The sequence below is a fragment of the Myotis myotis genome, unplaced genomic scaffold (assembly GCF_014108235.1).
Source record: "Myotis myotis isolate mMyoMyo1 unplaced genomic scaffold, mMyoMyo1.p scaffold_m19_p_2, whole genome shotgun sequence".
NCBI classification, from domain to species: domain Eukaryota; kingdom Metazoa; phylum Chordata; class Mammalia; order Chiroptera; family Vespertilionidae; genus Myotis; species Myotis myotis.
The window spans coordinates 75,930,768-75,955,394 of NW_023416324.1; the positions used below are offsets into that span (position 1 = coordinate 75,930,768).

Below are 24,627 nucleotides of genomic sequence, written 5' to 3' on the forward strand. Positions count from 1 at the left end.
CAATACCAAATTTTGGTGAGAATGTGAAGAAAGTGGAATTGCTGGTGGAAATACTTCAGCAGTTCCTTAAAAGGTTAAGCAGATGGCCCTAGCTGGTTTTTCTCAGTGGTTAGAGCAGCCGTGGGCAAACTACGGCCCACGGGCCATATCCGGCCCGTCTGAAATGAATAAAACTAAAAAAAAAAAAAAAAAAAACCGTACCCTTTTATGTAATGATGTTTACTTTGAATTTATATTAGTTCACACAAACACTCCATCCATGCTTTTGTTCCGGCTCTCCGGTCCAGTTTAAGAACCCATTGTGGTCCTCGAGTCAAAAAGTTTGCCCACCCCTGGGTTAGAGCGTCAGCCCTGGACTGAAAGGTCTCGGGTTCAATTCTGTCAAGGGCACATACCTTGGTTGCAGGCTTGATCCCTGGCCCCAGTAGGGGTGCGTGCAGGATGCAACCAATTGATGTGTCTCTCTCACACGGATGCTTCTCTCTTTTCTACCCTTCCCTTCCACTCTCTATAAAATTCAATGGAAAAAAATATCCTCAGGTGAGGCTTAACAAACACACACACACACACACAAAAAAAAAAAAAAAAAAAAAAAAAGGGTTGAGCAGATGCTTACTATGTGACCATAAAATGCCATTTCTAGGATTTACTCAAGGTAATGCAAACATACCCACACAAAGACCTATCTATGAATGTTTATAGGAGCTTTATTTTTAATAGCCAAAAACCAGAAACAACACAAATTTCCACCAACTGGTGAACAGATGAACAAACTGTGGTTCATCACAAAGTGAAATAATCCTCGGCAATAAAAAGTGGTGATTAACAATTACAACAACATGGATGGATATTGACTGCACTATGTATGCTAACTGAAAAAAAGCAAGAAACAGGTAATATACAATTCCATTTATATGACATTCTGAAAGAGGCAAAACTACAGGGACAGAAATCAGAACAGTCACTGCTGAGGACTGTGGGTATGTGTGTTTGGTCGGGGGATGGGACTGAGTACAATAGAAGACAATAGAACTTTCCAGGGCAAGGGAAATGTTCTAGATCTTAATTTGGGTGGTACTTACACAACAGTATGCATTTGTTAAAATTCATTGCAGGTAAATTCACGGTATGCTAATCATAGCTCAATAAATCTGACTTAAAATAAGAAAATAGACGACTATCAATAACTTATAAGAAAATAATTAACAGTTAACAAATGGCATACAGAAATAACTGCTAGATTACACCATTTCTAACCCCACCCAGTCCTTCACCCACCTGTTGAGTCTGAGTTAAGCATTACACTGAATGTGACCTCCACCTCCTCACCTGCACTACTCTCTCACTCACTGCACAGCTCCAAACCAGGCCTCTTACAACGACTGCCTCCACGTTACACTCCTTCTCCCTTCCAGGCATTCCTAAACACCCAAGGTTTTCCTTAGACAAGCTGATGTTGCTGCTCAAAAGCCCTTTCTCCATTCATCAAACCACCACTCAGATATGTTTTATTCAGCTCTATTTCTCTAGAAAATAGTTTCATTCTAGGCACAGAGTGGATTCCACATAGCTTCATCCCCATGCTCAATTCTACTTGTACATGAATCAGTGTTTTTTAAAAAGCTAATACTGAACCATTTAACTATGCATGCTAACCACATTACAGATATTACCTCATTTAACCCTTACAAAATTCAGGTTCTATTATTGTCTTCATTCTACAAATAAGGAAACTAAGGCCCAGAGAGGATAAGTAACTTATACAAGGACAAACAGCTAGTACGTGGTGCAGAAGGGATATGAACCTATGTAATCTAGCTCCTGAATTCAATTTAACTACTCTTTTTATAATTCAATAGGTGAAAAATGTGTACACATATAGGTAGATGCATTAGAAGAGGCCTTTAAAAAGATAACAGATCTTGAAAGGTATAAACATGAATGGGCTTTTAAATGTATATGTCATTCTGTTATGATATTGCATTTTTTATAACAAAAACAAACATAATATCAAAAGAAGATATTAGGAGACATGAAGTCGTGAAAAACAGGAACGGCCCTGTTTCTCAAGCTTTGCACTCAATATCAATGCCACTATTATTGTGACATTGTTTCACTTTTACAATATGGTATATAACAGAAAATTTCTCAAATATAGCCTCTTTCAAATGCTGCTTTAATTATACTTATAATTATACATAAAAATTTCAAAATAAAGTGTTTACATTTGAAATGGTCATCATGCTGCTTGATTTTTCAGTATCAGAGCAGCATTCCTGAAAAGGTGTTTAAACCACTGCAAATAACCGAGTTAGAGGCCCTGAGATAAACGGACACCTGCGTTAAGCCACATTTTTCTTCAGCTCTCCAAAGAAAATGCACCTGCTTGCAGGACTCACAGATTGCACATCAGGAAGTTTTGACAGTTACAGATTTTCAACATCGTATATTCTGCTGTGAACTGCATGTTTTAGAATGTTACAGCATGTGCATTAATTTGCAATTTATTTAGGATTTCTAGAGAAATTATACAATTACTACAAAAATAATCCTAATGAATCAATACCAAGATCAAGTTCAAATGCAGTCCTTGTTTATTAGCACAGAGACATTTATACAAAATGTACAGGTTTTGTAAACATGCTTTCCTGTAATAGTAAAAACCCCACCATCCTAATAAATGCCATGCCTATTAATACAGGCCACTGCAATAATTGAGAAATAGCTTAAGAAAAACTCAAGAGAATAAATACTATTTCGCCCATATATCCTGAACACAACTCCTGACCAATGAACACAAACTGTATTTCCATCAGAGCCTTGCTGAGAATTTCCCAATTAATCAGTCTCCCTGTGGTCTAGGGCCATCCCACAACATTCTCTAGGAGGCTGGAAATAATCTAGGCTCAAACCAGATGTCTCTCCCAAAACTGGAATGTAAGCTCTATGAAGACAGGGATCTCTGATTTTACAGACTGCTGCATTCCTACCACCCGGAACAGTACCTTGCACATAGTAAGCACTCAGTACATACTTCTGAATGGAAATAAGAAGATACAGCAGCCCCAGGATCTGAAGCCAAACTTTCTGAGTCCTGAAATCTACTATTTTTTTTTCTACCAGACTTTATCAGAGAACAATTGCTTTCTGGTTGTTTTAAAAGAAACTTTCCTGCCAACAAATGAGCTAAAGAGAAGGAGAGGAATATTCAATAGGTACAGTCACAAGATCATGACATTACTACCTACAGTTAGACACCAGTAGCCAATTTAAACATAATCTTTATATATAAAAACCCTAATATGCAAATAGACCAAACAGTGGAACAACCAAACAAACCGCTATTATGTGCACTGACCACTAAGGGGCCCGCACAGAACATGGCGGGCATCAGCAGCAGGCAGCAGAGTGCAGAAAATTGCGGGCCTCAGCCATGGCGGGATGGTGGAGCAGGTAAGCAGGGGCACCAGACAAAGGCAGGGCACTGGTCGCTGTCATCAGGACGAGCCTCTGGTGGTTACTGAAAATTCTTTGCTTCTGGGCGCCACAGTCCCGCCCGGCCCTCGCACCTGCTGCTGGCACCGGCCCTGCTCGCACCCGCTACTGGCACCCGGCGCAGTTCCCAATCTCTGCTCAGGGCTTCTCCATCTCCCCCTGCTCCTGAGGGGCGATCCGGACAGCAGCCATGGCTCGCATGCACTGACGGTGCCGGCCCTGCTCGCACCCGCTACTGGCTTCGGCCCCAATCGGTCTGCACTATCAGCGGGTGCGAGCTGGGCTGGCAGTCAGCGCATGGGAGCAGCGGCGGCGGGAGCAGGGCTGCCAGCAGACAGGGGACCAGGGGCCACGGCAGGAGGGGCCAGGCAGGGGCACAGAGGATGGGTCGAGACCCGCCCCTGTGCCCACTGCAGCCTCGCGGCCCACAGTTCCTTTCAAGGTGCACGAATTCATGCACTGGGTCCCTAGTAGAAAATAACAGGAAAAAGATGACACTGCATGAAAACTCAAGGTGGATAGCTAACCATAACTATCTGCCAAAAGAGAAATAAAATTTTTCACTGTAAGGTAAAATGTTCCAATAGTGAAAAAATTTAAAAGATCTTGATTGGTTACCTACAAATACATACATTTTAGACAGAAAAATAAAAAATTCATTTAATCATTCTAGGAAACTGCTTCAGTTTTTCTCTTTTCTTTCTCCTCTCCCAATGTGAAAAAAATTAGACAGTTCTGTGCTCTAGGATGTCAGAAGGTTACTGCCACCAAAGCCAGGTCTGGACCTAGAAGTTGATAGGTTTTACTTCCATTTCCTTTCCGGGCACCAACACACAAATAATATTAATCACAACTAGATAGTTTCAGGAGGCAGCAAGACAGATAATGAAAAAGGCCCAGGGGTCAAATCACCAATTATTATGTGCCCTCACCACATTGCTATCTCTGATTATGAAAACAAATTAAATGCCCCATTTCTAAAGGCTGATATTGATGGAAATTAACATGTTACAATGGTATCTTCCTTACTTATCAAATCTCTTCTCAAATGCTATGAGCATTTGCAAACATGGGATAGTATGTCTTTTTAACGCAGGTGTGCAATAAGTAGCTTGCTCTCCCACTGATGCCCACCTAAAGGCAGCTTTTTATTTCAATCACTTGGTCAGCAGAACTGACACATCCTCCCTGAATTGTGGGGTGACAGAGACAAATCCCAGCAGGAGGGGAAAGCACAGAACGCAGTTACAGCTGTTCTTCCTTCCTCCTCTATTAACACCCTCTATCAGAGAAATTCTGTGAGGGAAATTCTGTGAAGGAATAACAGTTTTCATCCAGTCTGTAAATCAAATGTGCAATACAATTCCAAACACTCTCCTAGAAATAGTTTCCGAAATCACTGAATTTAAACATCTTCATATTTTTTCACACTTCAGAATTGTTTTTCCTTTGTATAAACCAATATAACTCTTTTTTTTTTATTTCATTGTAGCTCATTTTATTTGAGAAGGTTTCTGATTTTATAACAATTCTAACATTCTATTCAGAAACAGTCTCTATAAATACCAATTTTAGATTATTTTGGTTTCCTATTCCAGATTTTTTCCCCTGAAATTTTTGGTTCTGTGGACATAATTTTTATATAGAGTCAGTTATGATAGATGTGTCATATTGCTATTACATGCTCTATAAAATGATGTTGACAAAGAATAATCTTATAGTTAAATAATAATAAATACTAAAAATAAAATTAAACTGTGAACCATTTCTATTGACAGTGTGATTCAGCTTTTGGAGACTTTTCACAATACACTGATTTTAATCTAAAATAAAAACCCCTTTGTGAGTATTAATGTGTGATGTATATTTCCTAAACACCAGAAAATACTGACATCCAAAAATTAAGAATAATTAAGTATATTATGATATATCCTTCAATAGAATAGTAATGAAGAAATTAAAATAGTTTAAAAACCTCCTGGAATAAAAGCTCATGGAAAATAAGAAAAATAGTTTGGAGATTATAATTAACTAAAATATGCAAATATTAGAAGTCTGAAGAGGATAAGCAAGATTATAATTATTGTGTTAGGGTGATGGAGTTATGGATTTTCTTTCTATTCACTTTTTAAAACATGTGTTCTTAAGTTATTTTTCCAATTATAAAGGAGCCAAATAAAATAAATCTAAAGAAGTTTAAAGGTAATACAATAAGACCAGGTGACAGAACAAAGAGGGTGCTAGATTAAATAGAAAAACAAAGTTTAGCTGTTACAGCCATGGGTTTACATTATCCCTGAAAATCGTCTTCCACATTAACAGCACTATCTTGAGAATCTCCCCTGCCTCCTAACAGACACTAAGCTCTTTACTGCACACAATGGAGTTCAGGAAAATGTTACCATATGTACATAGAGAAGAGGCTTTTGCCATACGAAAGAAATTCTACTATTCTGGTAACTTAATTCCTTGAGATGAAATCTAAGATGAATCCCAAGCTTTTACCACATTCCATCTCTAAAACAAAATTCTAACTAGTTTCCTATTTCCCTAACACAGCAGGATTATGTTTACGAAGAAAGTTAGACTGACATGAAAAGATAACTCCAGAGTCCATATTCATTTCAATCCTTAAACCAAGAGAAATCAAAATGTAAACAGACAAATGATGAAAACAAACTAAGTTCCCAAACATTCAGGTTCTGTTTGTTTAACATGAGAATGTTTGCTCAAAGATTATTAAATCTGCTAGTGGGGCAAGGACCTCACAGCAGAAAACAAGTTTATTACACTAAGAATACAGTATAAGAACCTGTCATTGGTACATCAAATCAGGAAAAAAACAATAAATCTCAATTCAGGTGACAATTATTCATATAAATTTTTTCTACGAACATACAATATTTTTATGTTTTTTGAAACCTAAAGACTGTAAAAGATCATTGATGAGCACACTGAATGATGGGAAGATGAACCACCACCACATGGTCAACAAATAGTGACTGAATGGGCATCCTGTGAATGACGCTAGCCACAAGAATAAGAGATAGTAGGTAGCAATCTTCCGGTTCCCAAACTGACTGCCCAACAGGGGGAAAAGTATGCCAACAACACAAGTACAAGGGAAGATTCCTTCATTCAGTCGGTCAGTCACCCAATGTTTACAGAGGGCGCCACCGTATGTCAGGCATCATGGGAAAGCTGAAGAAACACGTGACGGTTTTAAAACAAAAATTGAACAGCTGTCTTCATGAAGCTAATAATTTAAACAGAGAGGTATGCTTTAATCAAAAAATCATGTACGTTAACCCCAAAATCACAACTCTGCAAAAGGCCAGAGAGCAAATGGCAAGTAACTGCACAGTAAGCAAAGGGAGCCCCAACACAGGGTTATCGAGGACTGCACAGAATTGTCAGCGAAGGCTTGGCAGAATGGTAATGTTGAAGCCAAGACTTCCGGAGGGTGACTGAAGGGAAGTGGGCCATTCCAAAAAAGGCATGTAGGTGTACCCAGATATACTGGGAGACGACAAGTCGTTTAGTGGGGTTAGAAAATTATAATAATATGGCAATATCGAACAGGCACGCAAAGACCAGGTTATTATTAAGGGACTTAAATTCCATGCTATGACTTATTTATTTTGTTAGTTGTATGTGTGTGTATGTGTGTTTTTGTTTTTGTTTCATGAGATAATCTAGAATATGTTTTTGGTGCTACGATGAAAAAGTTACACAGATATGACAAAATTTCACGCAATCGGGGAAGTATATTGAGGACACTCATAACTATAACACAGCATGTAAGTAAAGTAGAAACAGAAAATACAGTATGGAGTTATTTCGTGTTTTAACAACATAAGACTTTCCTTTTTCCCCATCAGGTATAAGCTTACCCCTATGACACTCAGTCCTTGCAGGTAGTCCTGGCGCGGCTGGGCTTGAGGAACACATCCAGCCAGCACTATCTTCTTGTTCTCCTCTTGAGCTCTTCTAAAGATTGAAGAGAAGACAGTGTGAACTCCTTTGCTGATAGGTATACCCGTGCAAACTGATGGTAATGCATATGAAATTCTCTAAATAATAACAAGCCAGTCTAGCATGAAACTGGATTTTCTTACAACTGTTTAAAAAAAACATAGTAAGACTTCTGTATGTGTCTATCATACCATAGAAGAGATAGTATAGGAAGTATTCAAAGAATGATTAAATGAATGAATGAATAGGCAGAACATAAAATACTATTTTAACAGCACCTATAAGTGTGTTATTTCAATAATTTAGAGTACTTCGGTACAATTTTTCCACTTGGAATCCTGAAAAAACTTGTTAACAAAATCAAAAAGATCTGACTTCTGTAGATTGCTTAACATATATCCAAGAAAATAATTGCCTGCTTCAACCACCTGGTTTTACCTTTTTATCAGTACCAAGCACATCACTGCACACAAATAGTTTTCTTGTAATAAATGTGAAATACCTTATCAAACAAAAAAATCTTTCCATTTACTTTAACAAACTGTACAAGGAGTAACATCTGGTTTCCACAAGAGCTGCAGCTGTAACACGGAAGATCATTGCCAAACATCCAAGAAAGCCTGTGAGGTCACCAATAATTAAATGCAAATAAAAAGCCTGCTTCCTAAAGTGAATAAGTTAATTATTATGTACATCTAAGACATGATGGTATTTAAGGAAATAGAGTAAAAAGGAATATGTGCCTTGTATTCAACAAGCCTATAGTTTATAATAGATGAGTTATAAAAGGACATAAGCAACACAACATCAAATAAAATGCCCTTAGTGGCAAAAGATGTACTCGCAATATATCATGGAGAGAAAAGAATGTGCACCTCGAAAAAGCAAAAAAGCTTCTCAAAACAACTGGGTGAAGTTTAAGGGGAAACAGAAGTTTGGGGGGGGTGGGAATGGAGGCAGAGAAAACTTCAGGAGTTGTCATATCATGGACAAAGACAAGGAGGAAGAAAGAAAGGAGAAAATATCTCATTATAGAAAGAATTTCTGTATAAGGGAGACTAATGGGATGTATATTGCAGAAGGAGCCTTAAGAAAGAGGATGGATAGTATTTAATTTAGTGGACAATGGAGAAAACTCTTAAGGAGGTGGGGAAATTAGTTGAATACCCTTGGCAAAGGCATGTGAAGACCTGAATGCATGTGAAAGAGGAGAGAGAGAGAGAGAGAGAGAGAGAGAGAGAGAGAGAGAGAGAGAGAGAGAGAGAGAGAAGAAAGAGAGAAAAGAAAGAGAAAGAGGAAGACAGGGGAGAGGAAGAGGTGGGGGGCGATGAGGGAGGGGAGAGAGAGGGAGGAGGAGATGATTAAAGAAAAGGAGATTAGTTCTTTTGCTAAAATTTACTTGGGAAACCCCAAGAAAGAATCAAAGGATAAGGTTTTGAGTTTAAGGCAGGGGTTAGCAAACATCTATATATACAAAAGGCTAAGCAACCATCCAACCAGTAGCTATGATGTGCAATATGAGCATCTGACCACCAGGGGGCAGACGCTCAAGCAGGAGCTGCCAAGCTGCAGTGACTTGGCAGCAGTGGTTCTCAGGTGATGCACCTCAGAACCAGAGAGGAGGGAGCCTGATTCTGGAGTGCATCACCTGAGAACCTCCCTCTTGCAATCCAGGACCCCTAGGGGGATATCAGAGAGCCAGTTTCGACCCATCCCCACAGGCCAGGCCAAGGGACCCCACCTGCTGGAGGGACCCCCACTCACTCTTCAGATATCGAGGAGGGACTGATGGCGCGATGTTGGCTCCAGGGCACGTCCGGCCTGTCTCACCCAGTCCCATCCTGCCGGCCACCTTCTAATTAATTTCTTTTCAATGTGCATGAATCTGTGCACCAGGGCACTAGTTTTCAATAAAAGGCAGAGAGTAAATACTTTTTAGGCTTTGCTGGTCATAAATCTCTATTGCAACTCAATTCTGCCCCATTAGAGCAAAAGCAGCCATACACAATACTTAAATAAATGGGTATGTCTGTGTTCCAATAAAACTTCATTTCAAAAACAAGCAGAAGGTCACATTTGGCCCAAAAGCCAGAGTTTGCTGAAGCCTAGCCTAAGAAATAAAAATGCAGCCATTAGCTGTAAGGAGAAGCTGGCTGAGAATTGGAATAGAAGGTAAGAAACTCACGTGGGACACACTAAATCTGAGAATCCACTAATGTCTATCAAGTCTCTGGAAATGCAAGTCACCTGGCTGGGAGTGAAACTTGGGGTAGATTTTAGCTTCCAACATCGGAATCCATTTGCGTACCAAGCTTTAAGGTTGTTTAGAGAGGTGGAAACATTTCTATAAGATAAAAATATTGGTGTGGAAAACAAAAAAGAGGTAACATCACCACCAACAATAATATGGTACCAACAATAATCATGGTTAGCATTTATATGGCACTTCTTCAAGGTAACCATTATGTAGTTAGGTATGTACCACATATGAAAACAGGATAGCCAATATATAACACCCTAGGAAAATGTTCTGGTGACAGTATAAACATCAGACCAGGCATGAAACAGTCCAAGGACGATTTTAAGTAAGTAAGCAGAACAGCAGAAATAAAGAGGAAAAATTCAAAACAGAGATGCTTGACTAAGAAATTTATTCAAAATATTATTCATGCTTTTACTAAATTCCGCTTTAAAATGAGAAAGTAGACCAGACTAAGCCAAAATTCACACCCTAGTTACAAAATCTTAATGCCACACTTTATGTGACCCAATAAAGTAGCAAAAGCTTTAAGGCAATTTCTCAGAGTATTTTTGCTCTAAACATTCCTTTTTTATAGTCTATTCTTTTTGCTTAGTGAGTTCTGTTCAACGGTTAATAAAAGCCTAAAAAAAAAAATCTTTAGAAATGTATCCAGCACAGGCATATTTATAAAAGCGTTATCTTTCAAAATATGAATGTTGATAAAAATAATATCTTGAGAAATTTTTAAATAGTATGAATTTCCTTGTCTTCATTTTAGATAGCCTTGACATGCTAATTAAAATGAAAATTGAATGTAAAGTTAATTCAAAATAATCATGAATATTTTCTTGAAACATATTTCTAAATTAAAAGACATAGCCTTGTCTAGAGCATTAACTTGAGCAATATAGAAAACATAAGGAAATCTCCCCCTCTTTTCTGCCAAGCACCAAATGCAAATAATAATTTATACAGAATCTTGTAATTCACAGTATCGTAGAAAACACATAAAGATGACAATATCATTCCTTATTTAACAAATGAGAAATTAAGATTCGAGAAGATGCAATGATCAAGACCCAAAGTTCCACACTTTGTGGAATTAGTGCTGGAGTTAGGATGTGTCCCCAGTATCTACTGGGCCCTTGAGTATTACATTTTTATTATATTTCAGAACATATATCAAATGAGTTTGATTGTGTAATAAACACTGGAACAAACATTTCTTGATTAAAAAAGCATAGACATTTATAAATATTATAATATATTAAAGGTCTTCAAAGTAGAAACAAAATTTAATATTTGACAGTCTTGTTTTCCTATGTCTTGTGAACAAAATAATAGTCTACTAGAAAAAGAAGAAATTAGTACATATATATAGAAAAACCTAGTGCTCTACACTATGTATGTAGCAGGGAGGGAGAAAATGCTGCTTCTCCGTATTCATTTCTCTTATTCTTTATTTCTTTCCTGCAAATTGATATTTAATTTACATAAAATATTATTATGTGTCTACAACCAAAATTTGCATTCATGAAGGTGTTTTAAAATATATATCTGCTTTTTAATTTCTAAATGTATATTAATAAAAACTTCCTCACAACACCACAAAGGGTCAAATCAGTCTGCTGCCATACAAAGCAAGCAGAATATTAACTACTCTGCATGTGATTACTGTTTACATTCAAATATTCAAGTGAGAGGATACCTGTTTATAGTGTTTATTTGTGTGTAGGCATGTAGCCATGTGAAATGCATAAAAACAACTTGGCAAATAATGTAAGAGAAAACAACTAAGGATCTGGGACGGTGATATACTTCAAAAACTATGATGCCCTTCCTAAACTCTGAAGCAACCAGTCAAGGAGGACATAGCTTGTCATGGCAACACAACTCTGTCCTGCTACGACTACTGTCAGGACTAATGACTTGGGCAGGGAGCTGCCAAACACTGAAAATAAAGTCACTCTAAGACTTGATGGGATTTATTAATCTGAAAAAATAATCCAAGCAGATATATTCAGATGTGTAACTGGGGATGTCTAGGGACATTCAAATCCAAAGCACTAGAGTACAATATAATCTCAGACTCATAAGACTGAATATTCTTTTAACCAACAAAACTAAAACATATTGCACATTTTATGTCCCATGAGGAGAAAGAATGTAGTCGTCATTGCAACTAGAAAAGAGGAGTCCAAAGTACAGATAAGAACCACTTAAGAAATTCCCATTTGATTCCAAGGTTCAATAGGTTTCCGTTATTGTGATTACTGCCAATACAAGTTCTTGGCTACACTTATAAAAATCACTGTCTATTAGAAAGTCAATAATTCAGCATGTTGTTTTTCATTGTCATTCATTCACTCACCACATGCCACACACACACACACACACACACACACATACCCGCACATACAAAATAAAAAGAGTCACTGATCTCAAGGTGTTCACAGTCCAGTGAGAAATGGAAGATATGGGCCTTAGAACCAAGGTTTTTACATAAAGGGGAAGAAGAGAGAGCTGGAGGTAATAAAGGATGCTGAGAACAGCCCTGCGGGAGAACCAGCATACACTACTATAAAGAGACCCAGGGTACCTGATTATGAAGGAGAGATGGCTTTCTGATAGCAGGGCTGTGTAACCCCGATGCCAGAAGCGGTCCCTAAGGAACCAGATCAGGGTCACAGGGGAGGATGAGCAAGGGAGACCAGAATAGTCATCATCATCCTGCTCCTCTCCCCTATTGCATCCTGTCCCTGTGCTTTCATCTGCTCTATGGACCAAGAGTTTATGAATGGTTTTGTCTGAAGAAAGGATTCTGTGACTTTAAGAAGAAAAAACAACAACTGAGAATAGGACATACAGACCTTTTTCTCCTAGTTTCATTGTGGTATAAACGACAAGGGTGTAGACTTCTGTGAAGAGGTTAAGGATTTAAGGAAAGTTGGTTCACTTTTGAAAGGGAATTTCAATGAGAAGTATAAAAAAGTTTTTAAAAGAAGCTACAGAGAATATAAGTGATGACGGAAAGGGGTGAGACCAAAGACAGGAGGTATGGCAGTACCTCCTACAGAAATCTCAAAATGGGGGACTGGTGCCTGCATGCTCGTTAGACAGTAAGGAACAGCAAAAAGCACCAGGTAGGCCTAACTAGCCTCACGGCTTCAAAGGGAACCAAGTGCAGAGAATTTTGATTCTTCTCTTTCTTTTGTGTCAGCTATTACTTCTCAACATGGTATTTAACATTTTAACTCAATCTACTGCCACCATTTCTAACTGTTATGCAATAAATCTATAAAAATTTCTGGAATAAATGATGACAATCAACAACTTCATCTTATATATGATTTTCACAAATTTATTTACAAAATATTCTGTGCCTATTATGTGTACAATATATACTTAGAGACCTATCAAATATAAAGAGGACTTTGTGTTTCAAGGAATACACATGAAGCTGAAAAAGCTAAGAAAATAAATATGCAATTTGAAGAGCAGCATAAATATACACTGTAAGTAAATGGTTAGTTCCTTAATAAGTAAAAGTAATTTTACAGACTAGTGGATACCAAACTCTTTATCAAGGCACCCACCAGTAAAAAAAGAGGGAAATGTACCCAAATACAAAAACATATACAATTATATGTAACTCATACTCATATATTGTATACATTATAAAGCATACCTTAATATTAATGTTTTTAAATAAAATACTGCAAAAGAAACTAAGTGCTCTGAGTTCGAATAGGGAGGAAACCACTACAGACTCCAATGAATGATTAGTAGAATCTTCTGTTCTCACTGAAAGGCACCAGAATATGCCACCCTAAAATACACCACTTTGACATAAAGATTATTTTGAGCTGAAAGCATTTTAGAAACAGCAGACTCAACTCAGGGGGAAAAAGCTCTCTCCCCTCTGCTATCTGGCTAAAAGCAGGACACAAATTTCTATTTGGAAAGTTACCTACCTCTCCAGTACCAGAAAGTCAACTACTCGAGACAACTCTGACCTGTGTAGCAAACCCTACTACACAACCCTTATTTACCATGTACGTCCTAATCACCTTCCCATAACTCAACACTGCCCAAGAATCCCAAACTCTTTCCTTTGTCTAAAGCAGCGGTTCTCAACCTGGGGGTCACGACCCCTTTGGCGGTCAAACAACCCTTTCACAGAGGTCGCCTAAGACCATCCTGCATATCAGATATTTACATTATGATTCATAACAGTAGCAACATTACAGTTATGAAGTAGCAACGAAAATAATTTTATGGTTGGGTCACAACATAAGTAACTGTATTTAAAGGGCCCGAAGGTTGAGAACCACTGGTCTAAAGTCTTCTCTACTCTTTATCCCCTTTATTAAAATGGTGTATGATTTCCAAATTCTAATTGCCTACTGGAGTCACATTTCTTTGTGAACTCCCATGCTTACTTCAATCTGTGTGTTGTTTTTTCTGTTTTCCTATCATCCGTGTTTTATCAGTTTGATTCCCAGGCCCCAATTGTTGAACCTAAGAGGATACATACAAAGAGGTTGTTTTTTCCTCTCCCTTATATCATGAAGTATAAGGTTCACTGGTATTTTTATGTCACTTTCAGATCCAAGGCAAAGTAAGATGAGTAAAAATTAGTGAAAAGCAGACCCTGTACATTTGATAACTCACTACATTTAAAACTGCATTTAAGACTCATACAGCACATAGCATTTGAATAAATCATTTCCTTCTTGTTAAAGTAAAACACCCCTTCCTTAAAAGGATTAATATAAAAATTAACCTAAAGTTATGAGATATAAATCACTATTATAAAGAATATCCCTATAAAATGTAAAGCAAAAATCTGTAATTAGTTCACCTCCCCTAAGATCACTATCCTGATACTCTACGTTAGGAGATAATAACCTCAACAGAGCAAGGAACAAAGAGTGGAAGGAAAAAGAAATGAAGGGGGGGAAAAAGGAAATTCAAGAGTATATCAGTATATCAGACCTTAATAAAGTGACATTAAGAAGAGACAACCTGATCAGCTGTTACATTTATGCAATTCACCATCCAATTTGCACATCTCATTATACTTTACTCTAATTATCACATGCACCAAGAAACACTAAAATTAAATTACAACATGAATCTATGTTATGATTTGAGGAACAAATGAGGAAAATTTACTGTTCAGTTCTGAACTAAAAAATAAATTAAAGAGAAAAACATTCTGAAGGAAAATGCATACTTGGGCTCTATCCTGAATAAAATTTGAGCTGGAGTACTGTTAGATCCCAACCTTATTTCTGGTGGGAGACCCAGACATATTTAGAATTCAGAATTAGCTAAACAGTCTGAATAAAGAGTTGTTTTAAATAAACACAACTTATAACAGGTTTCTAAACAAAATTTTTTAGTGTTTTACATCTTTTTCAAAGTCACTTTCCCAAAGAGACATTAATTAATATAAAAACTGATCTCTTGGAGCAGGTAACAGAAAAGCAGTTTGTTATTTAAAAAAAAATACGATAAGAAGTGGCCAAGCAAAAGACATTCAGAACTGGAAAAGGTAAGAGTCTGTAAGGGTACTCTCCTTGGCTAATTTACATGATCGTGCAATTGTCAGCTAGAGGACAGAGAGGCAACAAGAACAGATTCATTTCCTTCAAAGCTGCCATAACGGGGTTTCAGCAAGCAATAACTCCTATGTGATCAAGAGGTTTCATAGGAGGAGCAAGGACAAAGAATATCTGTATTTTAGGGCAGTATAAAACACTCATGTTTAACATACTCTTGTTGAATCACTTTCCCAAATTACCTCTACTGTTGAATCACTGTCCCAAATTACCTCTACTGTTCTTATGCCACTGGCTGTTAATACTGCAGTTCTTTCAATAGACATCTCTTCCCTACCAGAAGATAAGCTTCTTGAGGACAATGCCTAGATATGATTCACTTTATAAACCAAAATTAATTTCAGATTATAACAAAGAATAAGAAATCATTTATTTGAGCAAAAGAAGTGCAGCCCAGGAGACACAGATTCAGGTAGCAAACTAAATTGTGCTCTGCTGAGACAAAGGGGAGGCCACTTTTAATAGGGAAAGTTCCCACTTAAGTTCCCAATATTGTCTGTTTTATGTAAATGAGGTATCCAAAATCATCACTTCTGATTGACCTAAATCACACATTCCTGATTGGCCAACATTATGGATCCTGATTGGTAGTTATGGAGTAGTTCTGATTCGATGGAGCAGGTCTTAGTCCATTGGCTGAAAAACAAAAGTTGGAACTCCCTTATAATAGTACTCAGAAGGCTTAAAAGAGCAGGGCATAGCATGGGAAGCAGACAGTTCAGTCTAAGGTTCTTACCAATAAACAAAAGTACATGAGAAGCCCCTGTCAGCAAATGGTTGTTAGGTTCTTATTATTTATAAAATGTGGGCCCTTCTTGACCATGGGGAATCCACCTCAGCAGATTAATTCCTTCTCAAAGTGCTCAACAAATCAATCTTTCTTTTCAGGGTCTACATATCTCAGGGCACATTAAAAATATATAGAGAGAGAAATTTAATAAATGAAACAAAAGCCAATACCAGAACATAACATCAATCATTACAGTTGTGATTAAAAGCCATGCTTTTGTCTCTTAAAATGTAATAAGGCCACCATTAAACAGGAATCTATCTCGTCCATCAACAGAATTCTAGATAACCAATCAGAGGAGCTATATTTGATTGGTGTCAACACCATTTATCTATATTTAAATTTTGTGGTAAGTCATCACAAGATTTTCACTCTCACAAATCATATAGACAATTTTTAAGGCCCTGGCCAGTTTGTCTCAGTGGATAAAGTGCCGGCCTACAGACTGAAGGGTCCCAGTCAAGGTTTGATTCCAGTCAAGGACACATGCCCAGGTTGTAGGCTCCACTGGGGATCGTGCAGGAGGCAGCTGATCAATGATTCTTCTTATCATTGATGTTTCTATCTCTCTCTCCCTCTCCCTTCCTCTCTGAAATCAATAAAAATATATATTTTTTAAAAGAATTACTATCGTAGTCTTCATAATTTTCTTAGTGTTTAAAAAAACATAATTTTCCTCTCAACTCCTTCACTCCTCTAGCACTTCTTCCTAAAAACAAAGTCTATGTCCATTTCTTCAGAAACGTAATAGAGCTGTTGGTTATAATTAACCTGACCTCTGATCAAAAAGGTATTTATCATAAATGCAACATTAAACTTCCCAAGGGCAAAAAAAATTTTTTGCAACAGCAATAAACAGCTGATCACAGACAAATCTTGGAACTGCTGTTCACTCCTAGTTCCAAAAAGAAAAGCAATATCAGTGAAACACATTGCCCTCTATTCTTCTATGAAAATGCCCTAATGCCAACATAAATCGACAAAATAGAAACCATTTGGGGGAAGGACTGTTTCTATTGTTTGCAATGGCAGCCAAAAAATAAACTTCATTACATTAACATCAACCGCATTAGCATCTATTCAAGTTATCAACTGAAACAACCAAGCAAATGACACAATTTAGTAACAAAACTTCAACAAACCATAATATATCATAATATACAACAAAAAAGAGGTTTTCTACCTTATTACCCTTGTCTATTATGAAGAAGAAATTAAAGCTAAACAGAGTCATATGAAAAGGAACTATGATCTCCCATATTAAAGGAAAACTTGCTTAAAATGCCTCATCTATGTTCACTGTTGTCATCATAAGGTACAGCAACAACAAAAAGACTGTAGATATACATGAAAAACAATACGTAGGACTGCCACAATTAAGAAATTTTTATATAATAAACTAATAATTATTTAACAGTCACTATGAAGCAATATGAAATACCTGGGGTCAAAAATTATATATACTTAGGCTGAAGAGAAAAAAACTTGGTTGGCTTTAACTACATAATCCCATATAATTATCCATTTCACTTCATCTGTACAAAGCATGTTATTCTCGGGATGGTTTTTAATTATTAAGACTACCCCATATCTGTGGTTAATTTAAAAGCTCCATTTCCTTCTAAAGATTTTTGTCTGAATTCTACTAAAATTAATCTATCAATTAGTCCTTTAAGTAACGATATATGTTATTAATGCTCACAAGTGCACAAACACACACACACACAGAAAATCAACTTTATTAGGTTGATGTTACCATTTTAATCTCAGAACTAATTAACAAAGTACTACATATCTATATATTTGTAAATATATTTTTATTGATTTCAGAGTGAAAGGGAGGGGGGAAAGAGATAGAAACATCAATGATGAGAGAGAATCATTGATTAGCTGCCTCTTGCACACTCCACACTAGGGATCAAACCCACAACCCAGGCATATGCACTGACCAGGAATCAAACCGTGACTTCTGAGCCACATTGGCTGGGCTTTCGCTATATTTTCATATATTAGAAAATGGCAACTGTATGTTCACAGAAATAACATAAAAATTCTTAATTTGAAGCTAGAAACAAAAGAAATGGGACCTGAAAGAAATAAGAGAATTAAATTCAGAATTGCTGCAGAAAAATTGCTATGGAGGAACAAGTTATAAGTGGAGCCATGGCAGCTGCTGTTATCAGTGCTTTAATTAAAATTTTAAAATAAGATGTGTGAATGTACTACCTTCTCAGTCCTTCTAAAACATAAAGTCAAATTATGTAGTTTGATCCCAGTAGAGGGGTGAGAAGACTAAGTGAACAGAAAAACATATTTCTGTTTCTTCCCCAAAATCCACAGAGAACACAAATATACATGTAAATGAGAGTAAATCCAGAGGATTGATGGAAAACTAGGAGAGGGACCATGAGCAACCCAAATCATGGAGAAATTTGCGTAAAAAGGAAAAGTGACTTTTCTATAGAAAACCCAATCAATCACAGATGAAAGGAGCTGAGAAAAGCTGACCTACATAATCAAAGATGGACAATGATTTGACTCTCCTTGCCCTCAGAGCAGTTGGCTTCCTGAGTTATCTATAAGTTAAAGCCACAGTACAGTTCAAATATAAAAGTAGGAGGTCTTGTAAATGGGCCTGTACACAAATAGTCAAGCAGAGCAGTGCCACCAAATGACAAAGCACCACAGGGTCCCAAAATCCGCACACTTCAAAGACCAGCAACTCCCCTATTCCCAAAAGAAATCCATTTCTCAGCCAATTGTAATCTTGTGGTCCTTTTTATCATTCCTTAAACAAACAACTAGTCAAAGCTCCTAAAATAGAACCACATTTAGACGTAACAAACTGAGAAAAAAAAGCCAAATGATCATCTCAATCATCTCAATAGAAACAGAAAAGGCATTTGACAAAATTCAACATCTATTCATGAAAAAACTCTCAGCAAACTAAGATTAGAGAACTTCTTCAAACCCACAAAGAAATGTGTAATAAAACTACAGCTAATATCATGTTTTTCTCCCTAAAATGAGGAACAAGGGAAGGATGTCCACCCTCATCACTTTTATTCAAAATTGTCCTAGAGACCTTAGCTAGTGCAATAAGGAAAGAAAAGGTAATAGTTGGAACAAAAAGAAATTAAAAGGGTTTCTTCACAAATAAAATGATTGAGCATATATAAAATCCTAAAGGAATTTAATAAAAAGCTATTACTGATAAGTTAATTTAGCAAGACAACAGGATGCCAGAGAAAGTGACAAATATTGAAGATAGGCAAAGACTCCCTCTATAAGAGGAGTTCCTGAGGAAGAAGAAACTGCCCTAAAGCAGTGATTTTAAACCTTTTTCATCTCGTGGCACACATAAACTAATTACTAAAATTCTGCAGCACACCAAAAAATATATTTTTGTCGTATAATTTTGACTCATTCACACCAGGCAGCTATCATGGTGTTGGCTAAAGTCATTTTTTTATTTGGCAATGTAAGGCAAAAGAGGTCAGTGCCCCTGACCATATAAATAGTCTGGTATTGCCGGTTCTAAAAATTCTTGTGACACACCTGTTGAAAAATCACTGTCCTAAAGCAATGGAACAGGACAAACCACTAAAAATTATAATTCAAGCAAACTGACAAATCTTTTTAAATATCTGACTATATATTAAAAGATTATACTATGTATGATTATTGCCCCAGAACAATCAACACCAAGACACATTGTAATAAAATTGTTGAACTCTAAGGAAAAAGAAAAAATTCCTTTGGTCAGCTAGACAAAATGAACACATGACTTATAAGGGGAGAAAACTATCCTGTCACCAGAATTAAAGAAAATGTGCCCCAAGGATTTTATATCCATAAAAACTGACTTTCAAGTATAAAGGGCACTAACTGTGAACATGACACAAATATGGGGCTGCTGTTCCCAGGAGCCCTGCCTAAGGAACCTAGTAAGAATGGCTTCAACATCAAAAGTAAATAGAAGGCTATTTACATAATGTATGTAAAGCAGTAAATATGTATTTGTGAGATTGAATACCATTATAAAGGAGAAACTGAGTATGTACTGGCTCTTTGATTTGACAACGTAAAATACAGAACTCCCATTAAAAATATTTGGGAGGAAAACAGGGATAGTATTTGTAAAAAAACATGTTTACTTTTTTGGTAATCATGATTGGTGGTGAATGTACATGTCTTTTTATTATTCCGAAAATACTGTACACGTAAAGTGGAATAAAGCTAATAAGGACTATGGGATAATTCTAATTCTATCTTCCCCTAGGTTCTTGAGAACTAGGATTCTTGGTGAAGTACCCAGATGTGAACATGAAATGCCATTTCCCTTTTTTTAAAATCTTTACTGTTGGAAGTATTACATATGTCTTCCTTTTTCCCCCAATGATTCCTTATAGCCCACCCCCAACCCCCACATACACACTCCCCAAGCCTTTACCACACTATTGTCTGTGTCCCTGGGTTATGCATATATACATAGAAGTTCTTTGGTTGATCTCTTCCCACCCACCCATCCACCTCCACCTTCCCTCTGAAACAAAACTTCTTAGGAAATGGCTAATACCAAGTCTGGGCAGGAAATGCAGAGGATGAACTTAGAACACCTTATGCCACCTAAGAGTAACAAAGCTATCAAAGAGTAACAGAGTCATGTCAAAAAGAATTCAGAAGCCAGCCTGAAGGAGTCCACAATAACCAGACACAGGCGATTTGAACTTGGATAAGAACTTGCAATTGACTGAAGTCCAAGTATGTTTAAATTAATGAGCTTCTAATCATATTTTTAAAAATATTTTTAATCCTCACACAAGGATACATTTTTATTGATTTCAGAGAGAGAGGAAGGGAGAGAGATAGGAAAAAAACATCTATGTAAGAGAGAAACATCAATTGGTTGCCTCCAGTACACACCTGGACCAGGAATGAACCTGGAACCTAGGTATGTACCCTGACTGGGAATTGATCCCACAACCTTTTGGTGCATGGGATGATCCTCCAACCAACTAAGCCACACTGGCCAGGCCTAATCATGTGTATGTGGTTTGTTGTTGTTGTTGTTGTTGTTGCTGTTGTTGTTGTTGTTGTTTTAAAAAAAGAGGTTTTCAGTAACCTTTTGAGAATGACAGGAAAATAATTGCTTATTTTAGGAACTGGGTAAATAAAAAAATTTAAAATTTATTCTGCCTTTCTCTATGAACTCTACCAATGAGTTGCTAGCAGATGAAGGGAAAAGTCTCCTTATAAAATTATTACAGCTAATTTATGACAATAAGATGATAAAACTGAATATCACCATTGTCCAAACTCCACAGAATTAGTAAATCTGGGCATTAAGCATCAATGGCTGGTAGCATCATAAAACAAGAAACAACCACTCATTATGACCTTTTGATAAAGGATGCAATACAACACAATACAACACAACACAACATAGCACAACACAACACAAAGTTCTGACAAGGCTTTTTGGTAGCTGTCAATCTGCAGGGAAAACAGAGGACAGAGGAACACATTGAACTGCAGCAAAATCTAGACTACAGAGAGCCCAGAGATTAAAAGGCCCAGGTTCTTCAACATGTAAATCACAAGGAAAAGAAAGAGATGGAGGGGGAAGAGCTACAGGGTAAGAGAGATTTAAAACACACATCAGGTGTTTTAAAATGGGCACGATTTGGCTTTATTTGTCTAAGAACAAACCTAGGGTAATAAAGCCATAAGGGAACATAAATAAGTGATTCTTATAAAACTCAAGACAGTGGTGGAAGTGAAGAGAGAGCTGTGATGGTGATGGGGACCATAAAGGGGTCTCCAAAGTGGCTAAGAAATGTTTTATTTCTTGAACTGGGTGGCAGTTACAAGGGTGTTTGACTTAAAATAGTTCACTCACATACATTTTTCTATTATTTTAAATTTTTTATTGTATTTTACCAAAAAAAATAAAGTAAATATCTTCATAAGAAATACCCTACAACTAAATAACCAGAGATTTCCCAGTAAACAAAAAGGGGAAGAGAAGTAAAACTGTGGTAGCCATCACTTTAAGTCTTTTGACACCTCCATATATATCTCAGAACCCACATGAAAGTGGTTTTAGCCCATGGTATATAAATAGGATGTCACAGTTAGCTGGAAGAACCCCAGTGAATGAATGTAGAATCAAAACTGTATTCTGTCCTCTGACCATCCTTGTCTGAAGGAACTAGAATGACAATGAAAAGAATAATTCAGAATTATTATTGAAGAAATTTCAAAAGGAGCACTACAAAAGAGTTCATTTGTTTGCTATATTTTATGGCAATTAATTAAACTTAACACCTATACCATTAAAAGGGCGGAATGGAAAATGAAAAGCATGAAGAGTGCCTGGAACACGCCCCTGCCTGCTCCCCTTCTGTGTGTGTAGGGGCAACTTCCCTCATTCTTTCTGAGAACACAAGTGTATTAAAAGGCAGGCTGGTCCAAGAAGGAAAACCCTACACTGACTGCCCAGAGACCTAGTCTGGTCTTGACTGTGCCATGGATTAGCAGTTAGGTAATCCTTCCTCTCTGAGCCTGAATTTTCTCACATATACATGAAAGTGGTTAAACAAGATGAATTCTGAGGCTTATTGTAACACTTAAAATCTATGTGAGAGCAATTATTTGTCCCCAAAAGTAGCACTTGCCACCAAAATCCACCCAAGGTTAAGAAGAAATTTATAGCAGCAAATGACATCATTAGAAATTATTTTCTTTTCCAAATAATAACTTTATTTTACATTTTTAATTAGAAAAAAATGTAAAATTTCTTTGAAAACTGCCCCTAAAAGCTGCAATCTATAATTAATTTTAAACACTCAGTCAATACAAGAAGAAATATCTTTAGTGGATTTCAAAATTAGCAAGTGGAAATATAATAAAGTTCATTTTCAATATTTAAATTCTAGTTCATTCTTTCATATATCCATTTGTAAAACTGTGAAGAGAAAGTTTGTGGTTTTAAAAAGTCAGAATAATACATTAACAGATGGTTTTTAAAAGGTAAAATAATACATTAATAGAAAACAAGCAATACATCAGCTTCCTTTCTTTTCTTTTCTTTTTTTAATCCTCATCTGAGGATATTTTTGCATTGATTTTTAGAGTGAGTGGAAGAGAGAGGGAAAGACAGAGAGAAATGTCAATGTGAGAGAAACATTGACATTTGGTTGCCTCCTGACCCTTAGGTCTGCAGGCCGACGCTCTATCCACTGAGCCAAACCAGCTAGGGCTCAGCTTCCTTTCTGTCACCTCCAGTTTGTAGTGTTCAAAAATTACAACTGCACACATCAAAATCCTGAATAATGACCAAATCACTTACATTAAAGCCTCTAATAGAAAAAAATTAACAATAAGTTAATTTTTTCAAGTTAGTCTTTTTTTTTCAATAATTTTTTCAATAAGTTAGTCTTTCAAGAACTGAAAGACTCTGTAAGATGAAAGGGGTTTAAGGGGTAGTTCTGAGCAACTGCCCATGTCTTCTAAAGAATAACAAAACTTATGATCATGACAGTAGAACTTTGCTTTTTACACTATTTAGGCCTTTCCAGAGCAACTTTCACACGTATCATAGACTACCCTGCGATCCGCAGGAAGAACCTATGAGTTAAAGGTGGGATTCTTACTTTAAAAATAAGGAGGAGGTTCAGAGAAGCAAGGTGGAAAATAGGATACAAGAATGAGATTGGTCTCTACCACTTAGCAAAAAGGTAAACCTAGAGTACTCCCTTAAAAAACAGAATACACGTAGGAGATCTGTGCCTGGTGACGAAGAATGAGGCCTCACTTTAAAATCTGAACCCTAAAACAGTCTCACCTCAGTTCGCCTTCGTTAGAGTGCTAGGCCTAGCGTCGCACACAAGCTGAACTATTTCACACTAGAAGGAATAAGTGTACAACTACTCTCCAGTGCTGAAAGCCACTGGATGCTGAAGACAGGTGATGAGGACACTGGAATAAGTGGAACCATCCTCTCTCTCTACTATATCAGTTAAAAAATAAGAGAACTAAACAAGTCCAAGGTGTAAGATTTCTACATTTCAAATCATTATACTCAAAGGAGGGGTGGGTGATGTATTCTGATTTATGCCATACAAGGCTCAGTGAAATCAACTCTCCCTATATACATAAAATATATGTGGGCATAGATTGCTAGCCACCATAACAAAAATAATAGCTGAGGAAAAAATATATTTCTTAAGTATTATTTAGAAAATAAACATTTTATATTGCTTCAACATAGCTTCTCCCCATTAAGATTCTCAGCAGATGATCTTGTTTCTTGCACTGAAAAATAGAAGAAAACAGAACAGAGCAGCTGTTTCTTTCTACCACCGTATCTATCAAACTACCTGCTCTGTATCAACATACAGTCATGTCCTGCATAATGATGAACTGCATGCATGACAGTGGTCCTGTAAAATTACAATGGGACTAAAATATTCCATCACCTGGTGATGGTGTAG

General features: G+C 36.9%; 1 protein-coding gene and 1 long non-coding RNA gene across 3 annotated transcripts in view; both read right to left on the minus strand.

Annotated features, from left to right (window-relative positions):
• Window positions 1-24,627, minus strand: part of CDKAL1 (CDK5 regulatory subunit associated protein 1 like 1) — a 686,928-nt gene that overhangs the window by 483,117 nt on the left and 179,184 nt on the right. The window contains exons 6-7 of one of the 2 annotated variants that reach the window (XM_036348425.1): window positions 9,656-9,814; window positions 7,389-7,485 (exon numbers count right to left, since the gene is read on the minus strand). In XM_036348425.1, the coding sequence (XP_036204318.1) occupies window positions 7,389-7,485; window positions 9,656-9,814 (256 nt within the window). The remainder of the gene's footprint in view (window positions 1-7,388; window positions 7,486-9,655; window positions 9,815-24,627) is intronic. The other variant, XM_036348426.1, reaches the window with a different exon arrangement.
• LOC118675511 lies at window positions 15,691-16,559 on the minus strand. Its single transcript, XR_004973932.1, has 2 exons — window positions 16,076-16,559; window positions 15,691-15,975 (listed from the first exon to the last, which is right to left on the minus strand). It is a non-coding gene; the product is annotated as an uncharacterized LOC118675511 (long non-coding RNA).